General features: G+C 36.4%; 1 protein-coding gene across 12 annotated transcripts in view; it reads right to left on the bottom strand.

The window, feature by feature from the left end:
- Positions 1–22,604, bottom strand: part of COL28A1 (collagen type XXVIII alpha 1 chain) — a 191,470-nt gene that overhangs the window by 69,137 nt on the left and 99,729 nt on the right. For all 12 annotated transcript variants that reach the window (XM_010345655.3, XM_074379483.1, XM_074379482.1 and 9 more), the window contains 6 exons: positions 15,278–15,346; positions 12,553–12,621; positions 11,439–11,507; positions 5,275–5,346; positions 4,446–4,514; positions 1,998–2,069 (listed from right to left, as the gene is read on the bottom strand). In XM_010345655.3, the coding sequence (XP_010343957.3) occupies positions 1,998–2,069; positions 4,446–4,514; positions 5,275–5,346; positions 11,439–11,507; positions 12,553–12,621; positions 15,278–15,346 (420 nt within the window). The remainder of the gene's footprint in view (positions 1–1,997; positions 2,070–4,445; positions 4,515–5,274; positions 5,347–11,438; positions 11,508–12,552; positions 12,622–15,277; positions 15,347–22,604) is intronic.

Genomic DNA, 22,604 nt, shown 5'->3' on the forward strand with positions numbered 1-22,604 from the left:
AAGGCAATGGCACAGGACACAGGAAGAATTGGGAAACACAATAAACCCCCATCCAAGCTTTGACAAAGGAACAGTACATGAACCCGTTAAAATTCTTCACTAAAACCAAAGGAAAAGCAAAATTATGTCTCTAGATTTAATTTGCTCTACTTCTTTTAAAAAAGAGATCAATTACTTTTAAAATATGAAAAGTATCATGGAAAGTATACAATTCTCTTAAAGATCCTGTATTAAGGGATGACTATGCTTTAACATATGGCAATTCTTCACCATCTTTAAAGACAGTTTTCTTTCAAAACACAGAAAACTGTTCACTTTGAAATAGAGTAGGACATAAAGAGTAATCTGTTATTAATACTAATACAACACATTTGTTGCATAGTGGCATTTCTCATAATGTGCTTCTTGAATTCCCTGGAGCACAGGGCATTTACTCATGAGAAATACAGATTCCTGGGCCCACTCACCTACTGAATCCAGATAGCTGAGGATGGTAACAAGAAATCTGGATTTGTAATAATCCCCAGGTGATATTGATGAGTCACTGGTGTACAGGTGATGTTTTATTTTGTACCTGATCATACCTTGTCAGCACCATTTTTTAAAATTTGCAATCCCATTACTGGGTATATACCCAAAGGATTATAAATCAGTCTGTTATAAAGACACATGTAGAAATACGTTCACTGTGGTACTGTTTACAATAGCAAAGACTTGGAACCAACCCAAATGCCCATCAATAATAGACTGGATAAAGAAAATATGGCAAATATACACCATGGAATACTATGCAGCCATAAAAAAGGATGATTTCATGTCCTTGCAGGGACATGGGTGAAGCTGGAAACCATCACTTTCAGCAAACTGACACAAGAATAGAAAGCCAAACATGTTCTCACTCATAAGTGGGTGTTGAACAATGAGAACACATGAACACAGGGAGGGGAACATCATACACTGGGGCCTGTTGGGGGGTGGGGGCGGTTGGGGAGGGATATCAGGGGGTGGGGAGATGAGGGGGATAACATCAGGAGAAATACCTAACGGTGATGACAGGGGGATGGATGCAGCAAACAACCATGGCATGTGTATACCTATGTAACAATCCTGCATGATCTGCACATGTACCCCAGAACTTAAAGTATAATAAAAAAAAAATTTACTTTTTAACCATCTGGTCCTAAAACACACTCCTTGTCTCTTTCTTACAATTAGTATCTTCCTAGAGACATGAACTCTCTTAGGTTTGCAGTTTCTGTTTCCTGACACATTCAAATGACCTTAATGGTGGGTCTCTGAGGCCAAGTCAGAACACCTGCTTAATTGCTAGCCTCACAATCTCCTTCACTTCTTCCTCTGCATCCTGTTATGGACAATTTACCAGGACATAGATCCCATACTTTCCATTTCATCATATTGATTTTTTTTCTCCAAATAATTCGATGTATTGAACACTTACTATATACCAGGAAATGTGCTAAGTGCTTTATTAACTCTTTTAGTCTTCACAACAACCCTGTGAAATAGAACATATCATTATCCTGTTTCTATAATTGAACTGACTGGCTCCAAAAGGTTCATGGCATAGCAGAATGCAATAAGCCTTCCGAAGAAGAGCCTTCATCATCACCGTGTTGCCTCTCAGTCTCAGGCTTTTGGGTTGTTTAGCAAAGTGAGATTATGAAGAACTGATTATGTCCTGTAGCCCCAATTTTATCTCAACTTCTGAATATTTGCTTGTTACTAGAGAGGACTGACAGACAAATTAGAAACATAAATATTTCTATGAGTATTACATATTTTATGCAATCTATTTATTCTATTCTATTATGGTCTGGGAATAGCATGTTTTCTATAGTTTTTGTTTTTGAGTTTTTGTTATGTATTTGTTGGAAAAGAAACAAGGAATCAAATTTTCTGTGGAAATCTAATACTCTGTTAAAACCAGACGCAAATACGAACTCCTCAAAGCCTAAGTCAGAATACAAGAAACCTACCTTTGGTCCTTCGGGCCCTGGAAGTCCCCTCTGTCCTTGATTTCCTTTGCTTCCTTTCTTGCCTTCATCACCCTAACAAAATAATTATGAAAATACAGATACTGTATTATCAACCTCCCCAAATCTAGTAAGGACTATAGCAGAGCCAGATTCTCAACTAATACCAATTTAAAGTGGTGTGTCCTAAGCACAGCTCTGTTGTGCAGGATTTGTCAATGTGCTTGAGGAGATCACATGACTTCAGATTGTTCATCCTTTACTATTTATTCAATATGATTTGGTATTTTAAAAACTCTAAGTTCTGTATCTTTCTTTTGGAACTTTTATCTGAATTTATAGTTCCTTTGCACCCTTGGTCTATTAACAGATGGCTCTGAAACATTCACAGTTTCAGAAACAAAAACTATCTATGCTTTTTCATGCTGTTTTTCCATTTTTCTATTTCAGGTTTACAACATGAAATGAGACATTTTAAAAATCACAGCCCTATTTCTTCCTCACTGGGGAGTCTAATTCTTTCCCCCAAAAGAGACCAATAGTTTTATTGGCAGGAAGATGCTTGAGCATTAACCTGGAACAGAGCTAGAAACTGCCTACTGGCTGTTCCCCAGCATGGTTGTATAAAACAGTACTCCCCCAAAAGAATTCCTTTACCTTCAAAACTATCTTTCAAGTAGGGTTCAACTTCAATGCACCATATCCAGGGATGTAGCTCAACAAATGAAAATTCCATGGTCTGCAGCTGAGGCTATTTAAATATTTGTGATATAAATGACTATACCACGGTTTTTAAAGTTGAGCAACAGAATCACCTGGAGGGCTTGTTAGAACACAGATTGCTGGGCCCTCCACCCAGAGTTTCTGATTTAGTAGGTCTGCACTGAGGTCCAAGCATTTGCATTTTTAACATTCCCAGGTGATGGTGATGCTGCTGGTTCAGGGACCACATTTGAGAATCATTGCACTATATACTAAGGTCGTCAGCAAAGCAGGCATTTCACTAAGAGGTGACCTCCTGTAGAATCCACAGAGGTTTCCATGGTCCACACTAATGGACAGCGAGACACCGGTGTAAAAAACAAAAACAACAACAACAGCAAAAGCAGTTGAATATCCAAATATCTTATTTTCACTTACCAGTAGAGATAAAACTCAACCACAACTATTTATTTTCTTCCTTCCACTATCACTAATTTAGGTTATTGACCTAAATCACCCCAGCAATCAACAGCAGGACTCAATTAAATGTAATAAATCACCAGCACATGTTCCTACCACTTTTCTCCAACATCCTCCATAAGCCACAAGTCACCTCAAGCCACAAATCCAGTAGCCTCTCTTTCCAATGCACATTCTCCTTACTTTATTGGTGGCATTTGATACAACCCATTGCTTTCATTTTGAAATCCTTTCTCCTTGGCATCCCTAACATGCTACCATTCTGCTTATTCTGTTGAGTGCTCCTTCTCCAGCTACCTCACAATGTGGGGCTTAAACCTCAACTCTCCTCCTGAGAGACATCGTTTATTCTCAGAGCTTCAAATAATAACTCCGAGTGCCTATTTTCCAAAAGCACATCCTAAAAATATTAGTTCTCCTGAATGTTAGCAGACTGGTGTTTCTAAAAGTGTATCTTGCATGATGATGTTATCCCCTCCGCCTCACCCAAAAAGGATCCCATTGTCTGGTAAATCAATAAATAAAAATGTTTAAAAGTCTACAAATATATTTAAATTTCATATCTTTATATTTAGGATTAAGGATTAAATTTTAGTGAGTATTTTCACAAGACATCAATTACTGTTTTAGTAGAATTATGAATAGAACACTAATAAGAATACAAATTTTACATTTACTTGTATGTAACCCATAAAAATCTTTACATGGGTATTGATAACTGCACATAAAAATTGTAGGAAGATCTGGAATCTTAGAGGCTGTAGGTTATGTTACTAGTGGTGTTATCATGATGAATTTGTATAGTCTCATCTTAACATACAAAGATGTTATTCAACTAGCATTTCTACAGAGTTTAAAATAAATTTATGCCAAGTCATGAAGTGAAATGTCCATTTAACAAGGTGATATTTCTAATTATTGTGGGAGATCTTAAAAGGAAATTTATGGACTGTCAAATCTCAATGACATATCTCAAGGCTTCTTTTCCTTCCTATGTGTTTTTTAAATGTCGACCTTACCATTTATTGAGAAAACATGTGTTAAAGTCTTCTATATGCTGGGGCTTACGATAGATGTTAGGAAAATAAAAATGAATTATACATGCTTGCTGTCTTCCATAAGCTTCCAAGATAGTATTTATACTTCTAAGCCAGACATAAACACATTTGACATAGCAAGAATAACAATCAAATTTCTCCTAAGTTGGCTCCTCAGTATGAGGACCAGAACATAGTCAGGCTGCTTCCTCCAACACTGTTATTTCCATACCTTGGGGCCAGGCTGTCCTTTTCCAGGTGGTCCTTCTGGGCCTCTTGCTCCCGGAAACCCCGCTTCTCCCTAGAGGAAATAACACTGATGTTTCAGCTGACCCTCCAGCAGACAGACAGTAAGTATCATCCCACCTTGTCTCCTTTTATCACCAGTGGATTCAGCTGAAACTCTCCAAAACACACCACACCTTCACTCTAGTTTCAAAATTAATTTGGAAGTTCATAAACTTAAAATAAAGTAACATCAAACTCCAGTTTAACTCAGAGCAGCTGGAGTATCATGAAAAAGTTTAATTTCTCAGCCAATTTCCAAAGCAATAAGCTCACTTTCCTTTGGCTCTTCATTCACATTTGGTAGATTTTTTTAAAAAACAGGGAAGACCTTCAGCCTTTCCATCTGCTGTTTTTTGCTACTTTTATTGAAAAATGAGTATTTCAAATGTCAACTCAAAATATTTCAGGAAATCTTTACAATGGCCTTATTTCCTGAATGCATTTACAGACTTTCCTCTTGGGGGGTGGGGGTGGGGCGGAGGGAGAGGTTTTCTCTTGTTTAAATTAATGTGCTTTCTAGATATCCTGAAGAAACTAGGCCATAACCAAAACACCAGAGAGAAGGCAGAAGATGTGAGACACTATCTCAGCCTTTCAATAGCCCACTTCTTCTATCAGGGGTAAGTGAAAAGGGACATTTGGGATTGTGAGATTTTTTTTTTCTTAAAGAGACTAAGTTTGTCCTGGATGGTTTGATTCGAGCTCCCACAGGATCAAGATACCAGCTTGCTTCAATAGCTCTTACTGCAGTAATATGAAAAACTTGGTGTTACCTTCTTCCCTGCAGCTCCATCTTCTCCTGGTACTCCTGGTTGTCCTGGGAGCCCTATTGAGCCTGGCTCCCCCTGGTGGATGAACAAATATTTTATTTCCCAAAAGTTGATGCATCTGTTCTGAGGTACTTGGAATTGGATGTATCTTGCAGTGTTTGAGAAAAGCCTCTGAGAAATCTGATTAGTAATTAATGCTAAACTATTTGATCTTGAGAAGTTACTTAACATCTCTAGGCCTTAGTTTTTGATTCTATTATTATGGGCTGAATTGTTACCCCCCCCAAAAGATATGTTGACATCCTAACTCTTTGTACCTATGAATGTAACTTTAATTACATTAATAGGAAACAGGGTCTTTGCAGATTTAATCAAGTTAAGATGAAGTCATTACAGAGGGTCCTAATTCAGTATAATAGGTTTGGCTCTGTGTTCCCACCCAAATCTCATTCAAATTGTAATTCCCTGTGATAAAGGAGGGGCCTGGTAAGAGGTGATTGAGTTACGGGAGTGGACCTCCCCCTTGCTGTTCTCATGATAGAGTTCTCATGACATCTGGTTGTTTGGAAATGTGTAGCATGCCCACCTTCAATCTCTTTCCCTCTTTTACTCTGCCATGTAAACATGTGCCTGCTTCCTCTTCCCCTTCTGCCAGGATTGTAAGTTTCCAGAGGCCTCCCCAAAAGCCAAGCAGATGCCAGCCTCATGCTTCCTGCACAGCCTGCAGAACTGTGAGCCAATTAAACCTTTTTTCTTTATAAATTACCCAGTCTCAGGTAGTTTTTTAAAGCAATGCAAGAACTGACTAATACAATGGGTACTATAAGTAGAGAAAAATGCCACTTGGAGGCAGACACATAGAGAGAGCACCATGTGACAGGAGAGGCAAAGACTGGAGGAAGCAGCTGCTAGGCAAGGCATGCCAAGGATTGACAGACATGCCCAGAAGCTAAGATGAGACCAGGAAGCATTCTCTCTTAAGAGTTTTGGAGGAAACGTAGCCCTGCAGACTGATTTAGGACTTTGTATGGACTTTGAGACTTTTTCTGTTGTGTCAGTTTCTACATTTCTGTTGTCTCAGCCACTCAGTTTGTAGTACTTTCTTACATCAGTTCTAAAAAACTAATATAAGAGTATATAAGAGTGAAATAACAAATTTGTGCCCTAACACCACTTCCAGCTCTAATATTCGGTAATTCTACTTGCTTTCAAGTTAATTTATGATTAGTAATAAATATTTTAAAATGTTCAGGAAAAAAAAATCCTACTTTCAACCAGTTTAAAGCATCTTTATGGCATTTATTAATAGGAACAAAATGGAAAATAATTGAAAGTAACTTCAATGAACCTAAGAAAGCCAGTGGAAAAAAGCACAGTAAATCTAACAATAAGTAGAAGGAAAGACAAAGATGAGAGAAGAAAATAATAAACTTGAAAACAAAAAGTAAGAATTTCATAAAATTAAAAGGTAATGCCTTTTTAAAAACTAATAAAAGTAAATAAATTTCTAATGAAAATGATTAGGGTTTTTTAAAGACACCAATAAATATTAAAAATGGAAGATATAACTATATATAGTAAAAATTTTTAAGTCATAGAAAATTGGTGATAATTTTTTAAAATGTATTGGAAAACAATAATAACGTTTGAGAAAAATATGTATTATATAATGTTGTAAAAAGAAATGAACAAGCTAGATAAACCAATACTATTAAATAAATTGTGTCGATGATTAAAAGTCTCTACTTCCTCTCCCTCCAAGATCACAAGCTTAGTTTGTTTTACAGTCAAGACTTACCAAACTTTTAAACTTTTAAAGTACAGTTATTTCCTACCTTATACAAACAGTTCTAAAAAACTAGAAAAACAGAGCAGTCTATCTAATTTATTTTATGAGGCTTATAAAGCCTTTTTAGAAAAATTATACAATGGTAAGACAAGAAAACAAAACCATAGACCAGTCTACCTATGAAATATAGCACAATTTAAGCTTCTAATCAAATGCTATAATTTTCCCCAGTGCCTACATAAAGCTTCCAGGTCATAATGCAGGGATTGAGAAACCAGGGAAAGTTCAGGCATCTCTCCGAGGAGACAAACATATTTGTCTGGATAAGTCAAGGTATCAAAAGTTCACAAGGCAGATAACCAGAAAAAGTTACACAGAGAAAACTGTAAGTATCTTCTGAGCATCCAACTTGATTATTCAGTTGAGTATTGCTCAGCACATGTGTATGAAGAAATTACCCAAGGCCAGGGAAACAACCAACTTAAAGGATTAGAGAAGTGACATGGAACCAGGAATAGTGCCTATTTCTACTGGCAAGTAATAAAATCTTACAATTCTGAGGGCATAGATTGGAGTTCTAAAAAGGGTCTTGCCTCAACAGTAGGGAAAAATTAATCCTAGACTAAATGCTGCTGTAGACTTACTTAACAAAACTTAAAAGCAAGACCAAAATGGGTAAATCTGTTTTCAAGTAACTAAAAAACATTCAAGAAGAAAGCTCAAAATAGAGGAATGCAAAAATATCCAACATGCAAAACGGTTGGGCATTGAATAAAAAAGTATTCAGCTGGGTGTGGTGGCACAGGCCTGTAATCCCAACTACTCAGGAGGCTAAGGCAGGAAGACGGCTTGAGCCCAGGAGTTCAAAGCCAACCTGGTCAACACCTTTTAAAATATTAATATTAATATTAATATTAATATTTAATTTAAAAATAAAAAATAGGCACTATAAAGGCTGAAAAATATAGTACTTTGTGTTGAGAAAAATCAATCAATTGAAACTTACCCAGAAATAACACCAGTAGCAGAATTAGTAGGTAAGAATATTAAAACAGTTACTATGACCATATTCCATATAGTCAAGAAATCAGAGGAAATCTGAAGCATGTTAAATAGACATAAGAATGATATAAGAAGGATACAAATTAAAATTTTAGATCTAAAAATTATGATGTATGAGATAAAAAACACTGGATTGAATTAAAAGCTGATTAGTGTCATGGAAGAAAAGATTAGTGAACTAAAACATATAGCAATAAAAGCTATCCTAAATTAAACACAGAGAGAAAAGAGACTGAAAAAAAATGAGCAGAGCATTAGTGAACTATGAAGTGACTTGAAACATCCAAATATCCTGGCCAACATTTCTAAACCCCATCTCTACTAAAAAATACAAAAATTAGCCAAATGTGTTGGTGCATGCCTGTAATCCCAGCTACATGGGAGGCTGAGGCACTAGAATCACTTGAACCCAGGAGGCAGAGGTTTCAGTGATGCAAGATGGTATCACTGCACTCCAGTCTGGGTGAGAGTGAGACTCTGTCTCAAAACAAAAATAAAATCCAAATTTAAGTAAAATTGGAGTTCCTGGGGAAAGCAAGTGCTATTTCAAGAAATACTGGCCAAATGTTTTCCAAATTTGATGAAAACTATAACCCATAGATCTAAGAATATCAGTGAACCAAGAATATCAATGAACCTCAAGCACAAGAAGCATATCTAAGGCACATTATAATCACACTGCTCAAAACCAGTGATGTAGAGAAAATCTCAAAAGCAGCCTGAGATAAAAAAGACATGTCATGTAGAGAAACATATATAAGGATAACAACAGATTTCTTATCAGAAGTAATGCAAGTGAGAAGACAATAGAACAACATCTTAAAAGTATTAAAAGGAAGAGAAAGCAACTGTACATTATAATTCTATAACCAGAAAAATAATAAGGAAATTTTTTGTGGAAGTTGATTTGGCAATTTCTTGGAACACTAAATGAATATCTACCTTCTGACCTAGCCATTTCACTTCTAGGTGTTTACCCAAGAAAAATAAGAACAAATATCCATACAAGCACATATATAAATGTTCATAACAGCTTTATTTATAATATCAAAATCTGGAAACAAGCAAAATTTTTATCAACAGGTGAATGGATAAACAAATTGTGGTATATCCATATAATACAGTACTATTCCACAATATGAAGGAATGAGCTGTTCATATATATGCCATAACATGGATCTTAGAATGATTTTGCTGAGTTAAAAGAAGCCAGAAAAATATCACGTAGTATATATTTCCATAAAAATATAGAAAATGTAAACTAGTCTATGATGACAAAAAACAGATCAACAGTTAGTGGATAACTGGAAAGCAGATCTGTGGGAAGCATATTAGTGAACATAGAATAAGTTATGGAGGTACAGGACAGATGGCAACTTCTGAGGGTTACAGAAAAATTTATTATCTTAATTGCAGTGACGATTCAAAGAGCATATATATATATATATATATACACACACATGTATCTCAAAACATCAAATTGTATACTTTAAACATGTGTATTTACTATATGACAGATAATAGATAGTTATCAAAATAAATGCAAAAATCCTTAATAAAAGATTAGTCAGTTGAATGACTATCATAAAAAAGTACACGTAATAAATTGAGTTTATCTCAAGAATGCAAGGATGGTTTGACATCTGAAAACTCTGTGAATATAATGTGTCATATTAACAAGCTAAAAGTGGAAAACAATACAATTATCTTAGTAGATGTATAATTTGATAAAATCCAGTAATCATTTATATTTAACAAGTAACATTTGGTACAACCAAAAAAGAATGGAACTTCCTTAACCTAATAGAGGGTATCTATCAAAAACTTTCAGCAAATGTCATACTTAAGAGTAAAATTTTAGAAGCACTTCTTTTGAAGTCACTTGTTTTAAACATTGTACAAGTGATCCTAGCAGTACAAAATGATAAATGTAAGTAATAAAAGAAGAGCTAAAAAAGAATAGGTAAAACTTTATTTTCAGACAATATGATTGTGTACATAGGGACTGAAAAAGTAAGAGACTCCACAAATAATTAGAGATGTCACAGGGTGGCTGGATAGAAAATCAACATGCCAAAACAAAATAAAAAAAACTTCTCCTATAGACCTATACTAGTTAATTAAAAGATGTAGAAAGGGAGGCTGAGGCAGGAGAATTGCTTGAATCATGGAGGTGGAGGTTGCAGTGAGCCAAGATCACACCACTGCACTCTACTGGGCAACAGGAGTGAAACTCCGTCTCAAAAAAAAAAGATGTAGAAAAAGGACAATTCACAATTACAAAAATTTCTACAAGGTACTTGGAAATAAATTTAACTAAAGTACAAGACCTTTATGGAGAAAATTACAAATATTTTTCTGAAAAATTTGAGCTTTACTCTGTGGTATGAAAGACTTGCTATTTAATCTGTAGATTCAGTGCAAACCAAATAGGGTATCTTGTTAAATATGGCAAGTCAACCCTAAAACATGTATCTTAGAGTCAATATTAACTAAGAAATAAGATGAGAATATTTTTCCTTTTAGATGACAAACATATTATAAATCTATTATAATCAAGACAAGATATATATATATATTTATAAAATCAAGACAAGAGATATACAATATACTTATTGTATATTGCCTCTCTGCAATTTACAGGTATATAACATATGTTTGCATACATATGTACACAGAGGCATATATTACATATATGTATAAACATATATGTCAAAGTTAGCACTTAGTATACTGTGTAGTACATGGAAACCATGTAAAAATGGCAGCTATTATTACTATATTAATATATTTTTATTTTTTGTAATGCTGTGTTTAAATATGCAACATGTATATTTTTCTTAGAACTACATCTAACATATTCTTCTAATACTCAAATGCTCATAAGAATAGGACAATGACAACAGAACAATGGTGAAGCTGAGGGCTCAACATGGCTCTCCGGATTCTATATAACTTAAGGATGAGTTATAGAAAGTGTGAAGGGTAAACTAAGTATTCATTCATTATTCAGCAGTACTTATTGAGACTCTATCATGTCCCCAAAGCTGGGGATTTTATAATAAACCAAGATAAACAAAGTGCCACCCTAATGAAATATAGATTTTAGAGCAGCACTGTCCAAGAGGAATACAAAGCAAGCCATACACGTAATTATAGCTTTTGCAGTAGTAGTAGCCACACTTAAAAAGTAAAAGGAACCCCTTATATAGAGTTAGATAGCACATGCAGGGTCTGTACTGCAATCAGATATAAAAGAAACCTTACATTATATTACATAAAGTAACATATCACTTCTTAGTAGTAGTCAACTCACCTTTGGACCTTGTACTCCAATTCCCACTGGTCCTCGAGGGCCTGTAGGTCCCATTTGACCTACTTCTCCCTAGTAAGAAAAGAGAATATTTTAACACAGCAGTAAAGTGAAAATAATATATTCCGGCTGTTGATCTCCTAAAACCTGTCATATACCAACCATATAAAATAGTTTCATGTGCTCAATTCATATATATTGTCCCAAATTCCTTCAGATGGATGGATTTTAACCAAATTTGGAATGAAAAATATACATATTTGATGTATATATCATCTGACTTAAAATATAGGCCATATAGCATATTCAAAATTGATTTTAAGGAGCCCCCTGTGGAGGGCATCTGGAAAAGATAGGCAGTTGCATCCTAGAACAACTAAAATTGGCACGGGAAAAGCCAAGGTAACTGCTGATCAAGAGCAATGTCATAGCCAGAAAACACAATTTGAGCTTTCAAGGACAAGTCACAAATCAAAACTCTCAAGGACAGTCAGAGTGGTCCATTGAGCAGCTTCTCACACAAACAGCTCTAAGGAGTATGTTCTAAGGTGAGTAGTTTCAGAGAAGTATTTTATTTATTTAACAATGATTCATGATTCTTGGGAGCAATATTAAGGATAACAAGTTAAACAAGTGCCATGCCCCTCCTCAAGGAAAAAATAATAGTTGCAATTTATGAGATGGTTTGATTCCCAAGTACATAGAACATTTTTATTTGTTAGGTCATTTCTAACCCTATTTCTTTAGCTAAGGCTTTAGTAGTTAGACCTACTGCCAGAGTGGTGGTGAGAATGAAAATTAGCCAACCTAGAAAGATACATAACCAGTGGTTACCTCTATTGATATTACTGCTTGAATTACTAGAATAGGATCACATAAGTAAAAGTAACAAAGAAAACAATAAATGAAAATTGTGTAAGTAAAACTTTCTTAAAGCGTAAAGAATACATATTACATTTTCTAAATTGTCAGGAATATCAATAACATTTTGCATTAAGTAGAGATCTCTGATTTTTAAGTTCATTCTATCTGCTGTATTCCAAATGCACTGACACTGATCAGAAAACAGCAATTATATTATAGATATATTCAACTCTGCTCTCATTTACAAAGTTACCTTAGAACCAGGTAAGCCTTGTCCTGGGGGCCCTTGTGGACCAGGTGGACCAACAGGACCTTGGATTCCCTTTAAAATAAAAATTTAAAAAAAGAGTATTAGTGAAATTAAGACATTTGGATAAGAGTAGTTTCAAATCCTCTAAAGTGAAACTTTAGTTCAAACCCCATAATAAATTACTTATACTCAATAAACATTTGTAGAGTGGGGTGGCAGACGCAGCTAATTAAACCATAATTTGCATTCTTCCCTACTTCCACATTAAGAGAAATTTTAGCTGGCCCATGTGGCTAACCTAGAATAAAGATCATGTTTCTCAGTCCCTGTTGCAGCCAGGTGTGGTCATGTGGGCTAGATTCTAGCCAATGGGACGTGAATAGAGTGATGTGTGTAATTCCTGATTCATGTTAAAAGAAGGGGTATGCCTTCTCCTTCCCTTTTCCTCTTCTTCAGCAGCTAGAATTAAGAGACAATGACCTCCAGGATCATGCAGATGAGGAAAGCACCCTCAGTATGGCAGACTAAGAAGACTGATTAGTAGATCCACTCTACCAGCTTGGAGTTTTAAGTAAGGAAAATAAAATTACACCTAGTTAACCCATTTCATATCTCTGTCCATGTAGGCAAACCTATATCCCACTTGTTCCAATGAATATGTGTCAGGATGGTAAACTGAAGGTTTGACCTAGCCTCTAAGAAGCAATAGTCAGCAGATACCAAACTGAAGAATGTTCAAACACTGACTCCCTCCTTCACACTATAAAGGAGGTTTTTATATATGAGTATAAAAAAGATGTGCATATATGTATGCATACATATGTATATGTGGCTATTTATATTCCACTCTATTTTGTAAAAGATTCGAGTTGATCAAGCCTCCAAATATTTAACAAAACTCTGTAGGCCATTTAAGAGATATTGTAAACATGTTGCTAGAAACAGAAGTTCCCTCATAAACACATGAGGGATAAGATTCATTTTTATAAGAGAAATAGGAAGATCTAATATAACAAGAATTCAATAGATAAACACATAAAATTAAAGAGAAGAACATTGAATAACTGCATAAACAGAGGTTAAATTTAAGTAGAATTTATATCATTTGTCTTAAAAGGTAAATAAATTCTTTTCTTGCTCAGATTATTTTACAAATAGAGATCTCATTTCCAATAGAGATCAGCTCTATAAGGACACATCTACCTTGAAATTTCTTTTTTTTTTTTTTTTTTCAAAAAGAAAAAAAGAGGGTGAGAAAATGAAAGAAGTACAAGAGGTTGTTTTTTTTTTTCCCAAGCTGAAGAACAAACAACATCCACCAAGAAACAGCAGCATTAGAAGCAACAGGAAGCTGTAGGTGGGAGGTCCAGAATTCACAGGCCATCTGGACAAACTTGTCTTTGAACCTCATGCTTAGCCCCATAGTGGTCACTCAGCACCAGGAGCACCACAAGACCAAGATGTGACAGCACTGTCCAGCTGCTTTTGCAATCAGTAAGCTACAAGGCTTGAAAATGTCTGGTGGTATGATCAAATCATGACACTTGAGTGGCCCAACTATCCAGCTCTTAATTATTATCTAAATATTTATTTATACATTTATCTTGGCTTCTTCTGTACCTTAAGTTTCCTAATATGTTAGACTAGAACCTCTGTCAAGGGCAAGGGAATGGAAAAAGGAGTCATATCCAACTTTGTTGATGATTGGACTAACAAAAAAACATAATAATAATAATAAATTAGAAGACAATTAGAAATAAACCCAAAGTTAATCTCAACAGTGGCACTTGGAATTATCTCATTTTAAAAATTCTTCCCTTCTTCCACTATCCTAAAGAAAGCAGTATCCATTCTCTAGGCAATAGAATAATTCAAACCTTAACCATAAATATTAATCAAACCTGACCTGCCACTTCCTAACCAGAAGATATTTAGCATAAATCTGGATGTATTGGTCACTTTGATTAAATGAGACTGAATAAGTATATGGTAAACAACAAAGTATATGGTAAACAAAAAAAAACATGGTAAACAACAGTAGTGAGTAATGTTATACTATCTTCACATTATTTAGATTTATCTCAATTACCCAGATTTTTCCAAAAGTTATCAGATTTTGGAAGTGGATCTCATCATGAATGTAGACATTCTTACAGATCTTTTTTTTCATCTTACCAAGAGGGGTCAGGTGTCAGGTCAAATTCTCTCTGTGTTTTGCTTCTATTCCAGAAGGGTGCCCCTTAAACTAAGTGGTTACCTCTGATCCTGCTCCAAGTTTTAACTATAATAGTTTTTTTTAAAATTGGTATGTGGCTAGTTGGAGTGGTTTGTAGGGAGATACTACTCTACGCCATTGGTAGAGAGTGGGATTTAATTTTCACAAACCTTCAAGGAGAAAAAAATATGCAAACCAGCAGGTAAATAAATTATTGTTTCCAAGCAGAACTAAAAATATTGCCCCCAAACATTTACCTTGTTAATTAGGTTTTAATGTTAAAAGTCACAGCATCAAGAAACACATTACTTATTTTTTAAGCCTTTAGAAGTTCTAAAAAATAAAATCTCATGAAACCATCTTATCCATCCCTATATTCAATTCTAGACTTATACTCCATTGCAATTAACTGTCAAATATATGCATAGATGTTTGCAGGACTGGCCTTCAATGAATACCAAGATTGGGCTGGAATGTTTCACACTGAAGGGAAAGGAGGAATATATTAATTACCTGTTCCCCTTGACTCCCAATTCCAGGGATGCCCATTGGTCCTTGGGGTCCCACAGGTCCCAAATCCCCCTGTATAGAAAATAAACCAGGAAATATAACAATAAAACAAAATCTTATTTTTTCATACTTCGCTAACCTGGAATTAGGCTATGTACCATAAAAAAAGCTCAACATAGAAAATTATAAAACTTTATTTTATTCCTTTTAAACAGTATGTAGTTAAAAGTCACCAAAATAGTGAATGACATTTTTGCTATTTAGTTTAAGTTGGTGAGCATTTGTATAGGCTTATATTTATCAATCATTTTTCTTAAAAAAAAATTCCTGCATAGTTGTTATCATGACACAAACACTTCCTGCTAGAATTATAACAAAAATATTTTAGAAAATTCATAGGATATAAGAAAAATAGAATTTGAGCAATAAATTGAAGAAAAATATTTTTAAATTTTTAAAATATCCTTTCCCTCCCAATCTTATTTAAAATGCATTTTGAAAATTAAGAAATTATCTCACATGAATGCAGCAAAATTAAAGAGCCCTATTTTCTTCTTCCATGAAATTGAGAAAAGAAAATTAAAGTTACCAGCAAGAAGAACATCATTCATTCTTTCTGTGTCTTTATACAGATGTTTGTTGAGTGCCCATTATATGCCAGACAGTATTCCAAACATTAGGAAAACAACAGTGACCAAAACAACTCAAATCCTCTGTCCTCCATAGAGCTTAGATTTTAGTAGGGGAAACAGGATAGTAAACAAGACAGGCAGATAAAATAATTAGTATGTTAAATAAGGGCGAAGGTGAAAAATTAATCAGGGAAGAGAGGAGGCAGCAATGATTTTGTGGTTAGGATGTCCAGATATGACGTCACTGATGAGAGGGAATGAGCGAGGTAGAAACCCAGAAGGAAAGCATTCCAGGCAGAGAAACAGTCAGTGCAAGGCTGATGCCCAGCATGTTCCAGAAACAGTAAGGAGACAGTGCAGGTAGAACTATCTCCATGAAGGAGAGCAATAGACTATGAAGTTGGAGAATTATGGCAGTGGGTTCAGGTATAAGGATCAGTGGAGCCTTTGAGGCCATTGTAACAACTTGGCTATTTTCTGAGTGAGATAGGAAGCCACTAGAGAGCTTTGAGAAGGGAAGTAAAAGATCCAACTTGGTTTTTAAGGCCCCATCTGGAAGCTGTATGGAGAACAGACTGAAGGGAGATCTACATGAGAGATGATGGGGCACAAACCAGAATGTTGAGAGCAGAGGTGGTAGGAAGCACTCAAAACTTGGATAATGTTGAAGGTAGAGTGATGGGATTTGCTGAGGATTGAGAGGACTCCAGGAAGTCTCCAAGGCTCTTGGCAGAATAGAGTTGTCATTGACCAAGAAGAAGAAGACTGAGAGAAAAACAACATTTGGGGTGGAGGGTGATATCAGGACCTCAGTTTTGGACATGTTTAGTTTGAGACACCTAAAATGAACATCCAAATGGAGATATCAAGTAGGTGAGACAGGCCTGGGATGAGAACATAAATTTGGAAGCCTTCATATATAAATGATATTAAAGGCCATAAATGAGTCAACTTGCCAAGTAATAGAAAAAAGAGAAGGTCCCAGGACTGACCCCTTTAAGCACTCCAATCATTAGAGGTCAGAGAGATGAAGATGCCACAGCAGTGAGACTAAGAAGGAAGCAGCCAGAGAGACAAAGTGAAGAGAGCGTTTCAAGAAGGTAAGGGATCCATCTGTCAAATGCTACCAACAGGGCAAATAAGTTGACGACAGAGAACTGACCACTGGATTGAGTAACATGGTTAAGATGCTCATTTTAATGGCAGTTGTATTTAGACTACATTAGGGCCACAAAACTTTTTCTTAAACTGTTGGATAGTAGATATTTCGGCCTTGAGGGTCGTAATAAGGTCTCTTTCATAATCGATCAATGCTGCTTTGGTGGTACAAAAGTGGCCATAGACAATATATAATGAACAAGTATACCTGTTCTCCAATAACATTTTATTTATAAGAACAGGCAGCCAGCTCCACAGCTGGCCAGTGTTTGAGCTAAATAAATAAGTTTTTATGAACAAAAATGTATCATTGATCAAACTTTATAAAATATTAAATATATAAAACCTGCACTAAGAGATGCCCTGGAATACACTCCTTAGCGTTTGACTTTCTATTAACCCTCGGTCTACATAAATATTATGGAAGGAAAATGTAATGGAGTCAAGTTCTGGCTCAGAGCTGGATTATTCTGATTTAGAACTTGATTTCTTATACCTCGGATATTGTGCTAAATGCTTCTCATCCTTTATCTCATTTATCCTCAAAACAACCCCTGTGAAGTGAGCATCCCCATTTTTCAGATGAGTGTAAGTAACTCACTGCAGGTCACACAACTGTTAGATGGCAGATGTGACAGTCAAGTCAACTCTGACTCCAGAACCCAACTCATAGCCACTAGTTTGCAAATATTTGTTAAACACATAACATTTAAATGTTGTTGACATTTAAATACCAGTGCCATAGGTATAACTCTGTTTTGCACTATTTATATATATTTGAGAGGCCTTCTCAGAGCACAGACAAAAACAGAAAACACTGCACAAAACCTCCAAATTATCAAACATCCTACAATACTGGCTAAAATTAGTGACTGCTATTTCTACCAATTATGACTTAGCCTAACTATTTTTTCCAACTTCTAAATGAGATTCATTAAATATTCAATACTAAAATTATCCCCAATTATCAATAACATTCAATCCAGAGCCTATCCCAGATTTTTTAAATTATTCCCAAAATCACATAACACAAACACAAATCCTATGAAATATCTTTCATCCTCTTCCTGAGTCACTGTAGCTTCATCGTGTGTGGTCTCCCTCCCTGCAGAGTCAACAAGCCTTTGTTAAAACTCTGGATGGATTCCTGTTGGTCCTTGCTAGAGGACATCAACACTAGTTTTCTTAAATGAGTTTTCTTATTTTAACCCCATTTTAAGATAATATTTTAGAGTGGGAGCCTAAGGATGGACATACACTTTCATAACAAGGTCAAGTTGATTTTTTTTTTTTTTTTTGAGACAGAGTTTCACTCTTGTTGCCCAGGCTGGGATGCAATGGCACGATCTCGGCTCAGCGCAATCTCCGCCTCCTGGGTTCAGGCAATTCTCCTGCCTCAGCCTCCTGAGTAGCAGGGATTACAGGCATACGCCACCATGTCCAGCTAATTTTTTGTATTTTTAGTAGAGACAGGGTTTCACTATGTTGACCAGGATGGTCTCGATCTCTTGACCTTGTGATCCACCCGCCTCGGCCTCCCAAAGTGCTGGGATTACAGGCTTGAGCCACTGCGCCCGGCCAAGTTGATGTTTTTAACAACTGTTTTCTTTACTAAGAAGAAATGTCTTTTGATAATGTCTGGATTCAAAGCTACTTTGCTGATGGTAAAAGTCACTGGATGCCAGAACCTAAATAAGTGAGACATTATAATCAAATTTCTCAGATCATAAGTCATCCTGCATAATAACGCATCTTGAAATATACTAGAATTGGAGATCATGGTGGATGGGAGGCAAGACTGTATTGCAGCTTCCACTCGAGAGGAAAGAATAGCATGTGAAGGCTCACATTGTGAACCTTTGCTCCAAAACGACTACAGGAATACATTAGGAAAGCCAAAAAAAAAAAAAAAAAACCACCCAGAGACGTGCTGAAGGAAACACTGATTGCTCCTGCAGGACCCAGCAGATACCCCAAATATTGTGAGCATGCAAATTGTGGAAATGGAAAAGGGAGATTGTCCACCCCTGAACATATACCCCCACTGGGGAACCTGAAGGTCTAGATTACAGAAGATTCTGACCTTACCTGGAGCAGAGTCAATTTAGAGAGCCAAGAAAAATACAAGTGTAGAATAAGCAACAGGAAAATCCCTGTGGGCTCAGTGGGTCCCCTAGCAGGCCATATCTGCTTCACATCACTGGGGTTCTTGAGGACAGCTGCCAGAGGCACTGGGAAAAGGCCACAGGGGGAAGGAAACCTACAGTTGAACTTGATAATAATTTCAACTGATTGAGAAGTCTCCTGGCCAGAACTCAGGAAAGGGCGTGAATCCAGTGTGCAGACTCCACAGGCAAGGGAAGCTCTACTGACTTTCCCATCTAGAAGGCAGGCAGCCTGGGGCAAGTTCTCAGCCCTGCTCAACCACTGCCTGAAAACAGACTCAGTGTTGTTGGGGAGTGGGGGCGTGGTGGGAGTGAGACCGGCCCTTCAGTTTGCGTGGGAGCTGGGCGAAGCCTGTGACTGCCAGCTTTCTCCCATTTCCCTGTGGCACAGCAGAGGCTGCCATAATCCTCCTAGGTACACAATTCCATTGACCTGGGAACCTCACCCTCACCCCCAACAGCAGCTGCAGCAAGACCCACCCAAGTAGAATCTAAGCTCATACACACCTAGCCTTGCCCCCACATAATGGTCCTTCCCTAACCACCCTGGTAACTGAAGACAAAGGACATATACTATTGGGAGTTCTAGGGCCCCTCTCATTGCCTGTTCCTTTCCATACTATCACAGCTGATGCTCTCTTGAAAGCACCACCTCCCAGCAGGAGGCCAACCAGCACAAAAATACCGTAGAAACCAATCAAAGCTAAGGACCCTCACAGAGTCCACTTCACCCCCCTGCCACCTCCACTGGAGCAGGCGCTAGCATCCATGGCTGAGGGACCCACAGACAGTTCCCATCACAGGACTCTGTGCAGACAGCCCCCAGTACCAGTCTGGAGCCTGATAGACTTGCTGGGTGGCCAGATCCTGAAGAGAAATAACAATCACTCCAGCTTAGCTCTTAGGAAGCCACATACCTAGAAAAAGAGCGAGAGTACTACATTAAGGAAATCCCAGTGGGACAAAAGGAATTTAATGACAGCCTTGAGCCCTAGAACTTCCCTCTGACAGAGCCTACCCAAATGAGAAGAAACTAGAAAACCAACTCTGGTAATATGACAAAACAAGGTTATTTAACATCCCCCAAAAAAGTCACACTAGCTCACTAGCAATAGATCCAAACTAAGAAGAAATCCCTGATCTACCTGAAAAAGAATTCAGAAGGTTAGTTATTAAGCTAATCAGTAAGGCACCAGAGAAAGATTAAGCCCAATGTAAGGAAATTTTTAAAAAATGATACAAGAAGTGAAGAGAGAAATATTCAATGAAATAGCATAAATAAAAACAATCAAAACTTCAGGAAATAAGGGATGTACTTACAGAAATGCAAAATGTTCTGGAAATTCTCTGCAATATAATTGAACAAGCAAAAGAAAGAACCTCAGAGCTCAAAGACAAGGTTTTCAAGTTAACCCAATCCAACAAAGACAAACACAAAAAAGAATAAGAAAATATGAACAAAGCCTCCAACAAGTCTGGAGTTATGTTAAACAACCAAACCTAAGAATAATTGGTGTTCCTGAGGAAGAAGAAAAATCTAAAAGTTTGAAAAATATGTTTGGAGGAATAATTGTGAAAAACTTCTGGACTTCATGTTTGGGTTCCCTTCCATGAACACTCCCTTCGTGGAAGCTGTTTTTCTCTCTGCTGTATTTCTGATCTGCAGTCCCCTTCCACACTCCCTCATGGAAGCCTGTCTTCTCCTCCTAAACTCCATCTCTCTCTATTCCCTTCCATTCAGTGTGGAAGCTGCTTTCCTCTCATGGATTCCATCTTTCTGGATTCTCTCACTTAGTGTGAGAGTTAGCTGTTTCTTTCTCTCTCCTTCTCCTGTTTCTCTCTCTCTTTAATTAAATCACTTTCTATAAACAAACAAACAGAAAAAAAAAAAAAGGAGAAGAAGAAAAGAAAAACTTCCCCAGCCTTGCTAAAGAACTAGACATCAAAATAGAAGAAGCTCAAAAAACACCTGGGAAATTTATCGCAAAAAGATCATCACCTAAGCACACTGTCATCAAGTTATCTAAAGTTAAGATGAAGGAAAGAATCTTAAGAGCTATGTGGCAAAAACACCAGGTAACCTATAAAGGAAAACTTATCAGATTAACAGCAGATTTCTAAGCAGAAACCCTACAGGCTAAAAGGGATTGGGGTCCTATTATCAGCCTCCTCAAACAAAACAATTATCAGCCAAGAATTTCATACCCAGAGAAACTAAGCTTCATAAATGAAGGAAAGATACAGTCTTTTTCAGACAACAGTGATGAAATAATTTGCCACTACCAACCCAGGACTACAAGAACTGCCAAAAGGAGCTCTAAATCTTGAAATAAATCCTGGAAACACATCAAAACAGAACCTCTTTAAAGCATAAATTTCACAGGACCTATAAAACAAAAATACAGTTAAGGAAAAAAAAAACAAGGTATACAGGCAACAAATAGCACAATGAATGGAATGGTACCTCACATCTCAATACTAACATTGTATGTAAATGGCCTATATGCTCCACTTAAAAAAATACAGAATTGCAGAATGGATAAGAATTCACCAACCATTTCCTGCTTTCAAGAGACACACCTAACACATAAGGACTCATAAATTTAAGGTAAAGGGATGGAAAATGACATTTCGTGCGAAATGGACACCAAAAGAAAGGAGGAGTAGCTATTCTTATATCAGATAAAACAAACTTTAAAGCAAGGGCAGTTTAAAAAGACAAAGAAGGCCATTATATAATGATAAAAGGCCCTATCCAACAGGAAAATATCACAGTCCTAAAATAGATATGCACCTAACACTGGAGCTCACTAATTTATAAAATAATATTCATATACTTAAGAAATGAGATAGACAGCAATGCAATAATACTGGGGAACTTCAATACTTCACTGACAGTACTAGACAGATCATCAAGACAGAAAGTCAACAAAGAAGCAATGGATTTAAACTATACCCTGAAACAAAGGGACTTAACAGATATTTACAGAACATTCTATCCGACAACCACAGAATATACATTCTTTTCAACAGTGCATTGTACTTTCTCCAAGATAGACCATTTGATAGGCAATAAAACAAACCTCAATAAATTCAAGAAAAATGAAATTATACCAAGCCCTTTAAGACCACAGTGGAATAAAACTGGAAATCGACTCCAAAAAGCCTTCAAACCCATGCAAATACATGGAAATTAAGTAACCTGCTCCTGAAAGATCATTGGGTCAAAAATGAAATCAAGATGGAAATTTAAAAATTCTTCAAACTGAATGACAGTATTGATACAACCTATCAAAACCTCTGGGATACTGCAAAGGCAGTGCTAAGAGGAAAGTTTATAGCCCTAACAAGCCTATATCAAAAAGTCTGAAAAAG

Source organism: Saimiri boliviensis, chromosome 10 (genome assembly GCF_048565385.1).
Source record: "Saimiri boliviensis isolate mSaiBol1 chromosome 10, mSaiBol1.pri, whole genome shotgun sequence".
Classification (NCBI taxonomy): Eukaryota; Metazoa; Chordata; class Mammalia; order Primates; family Cebidae; genus Saimiri; species Saimiri boliviensis.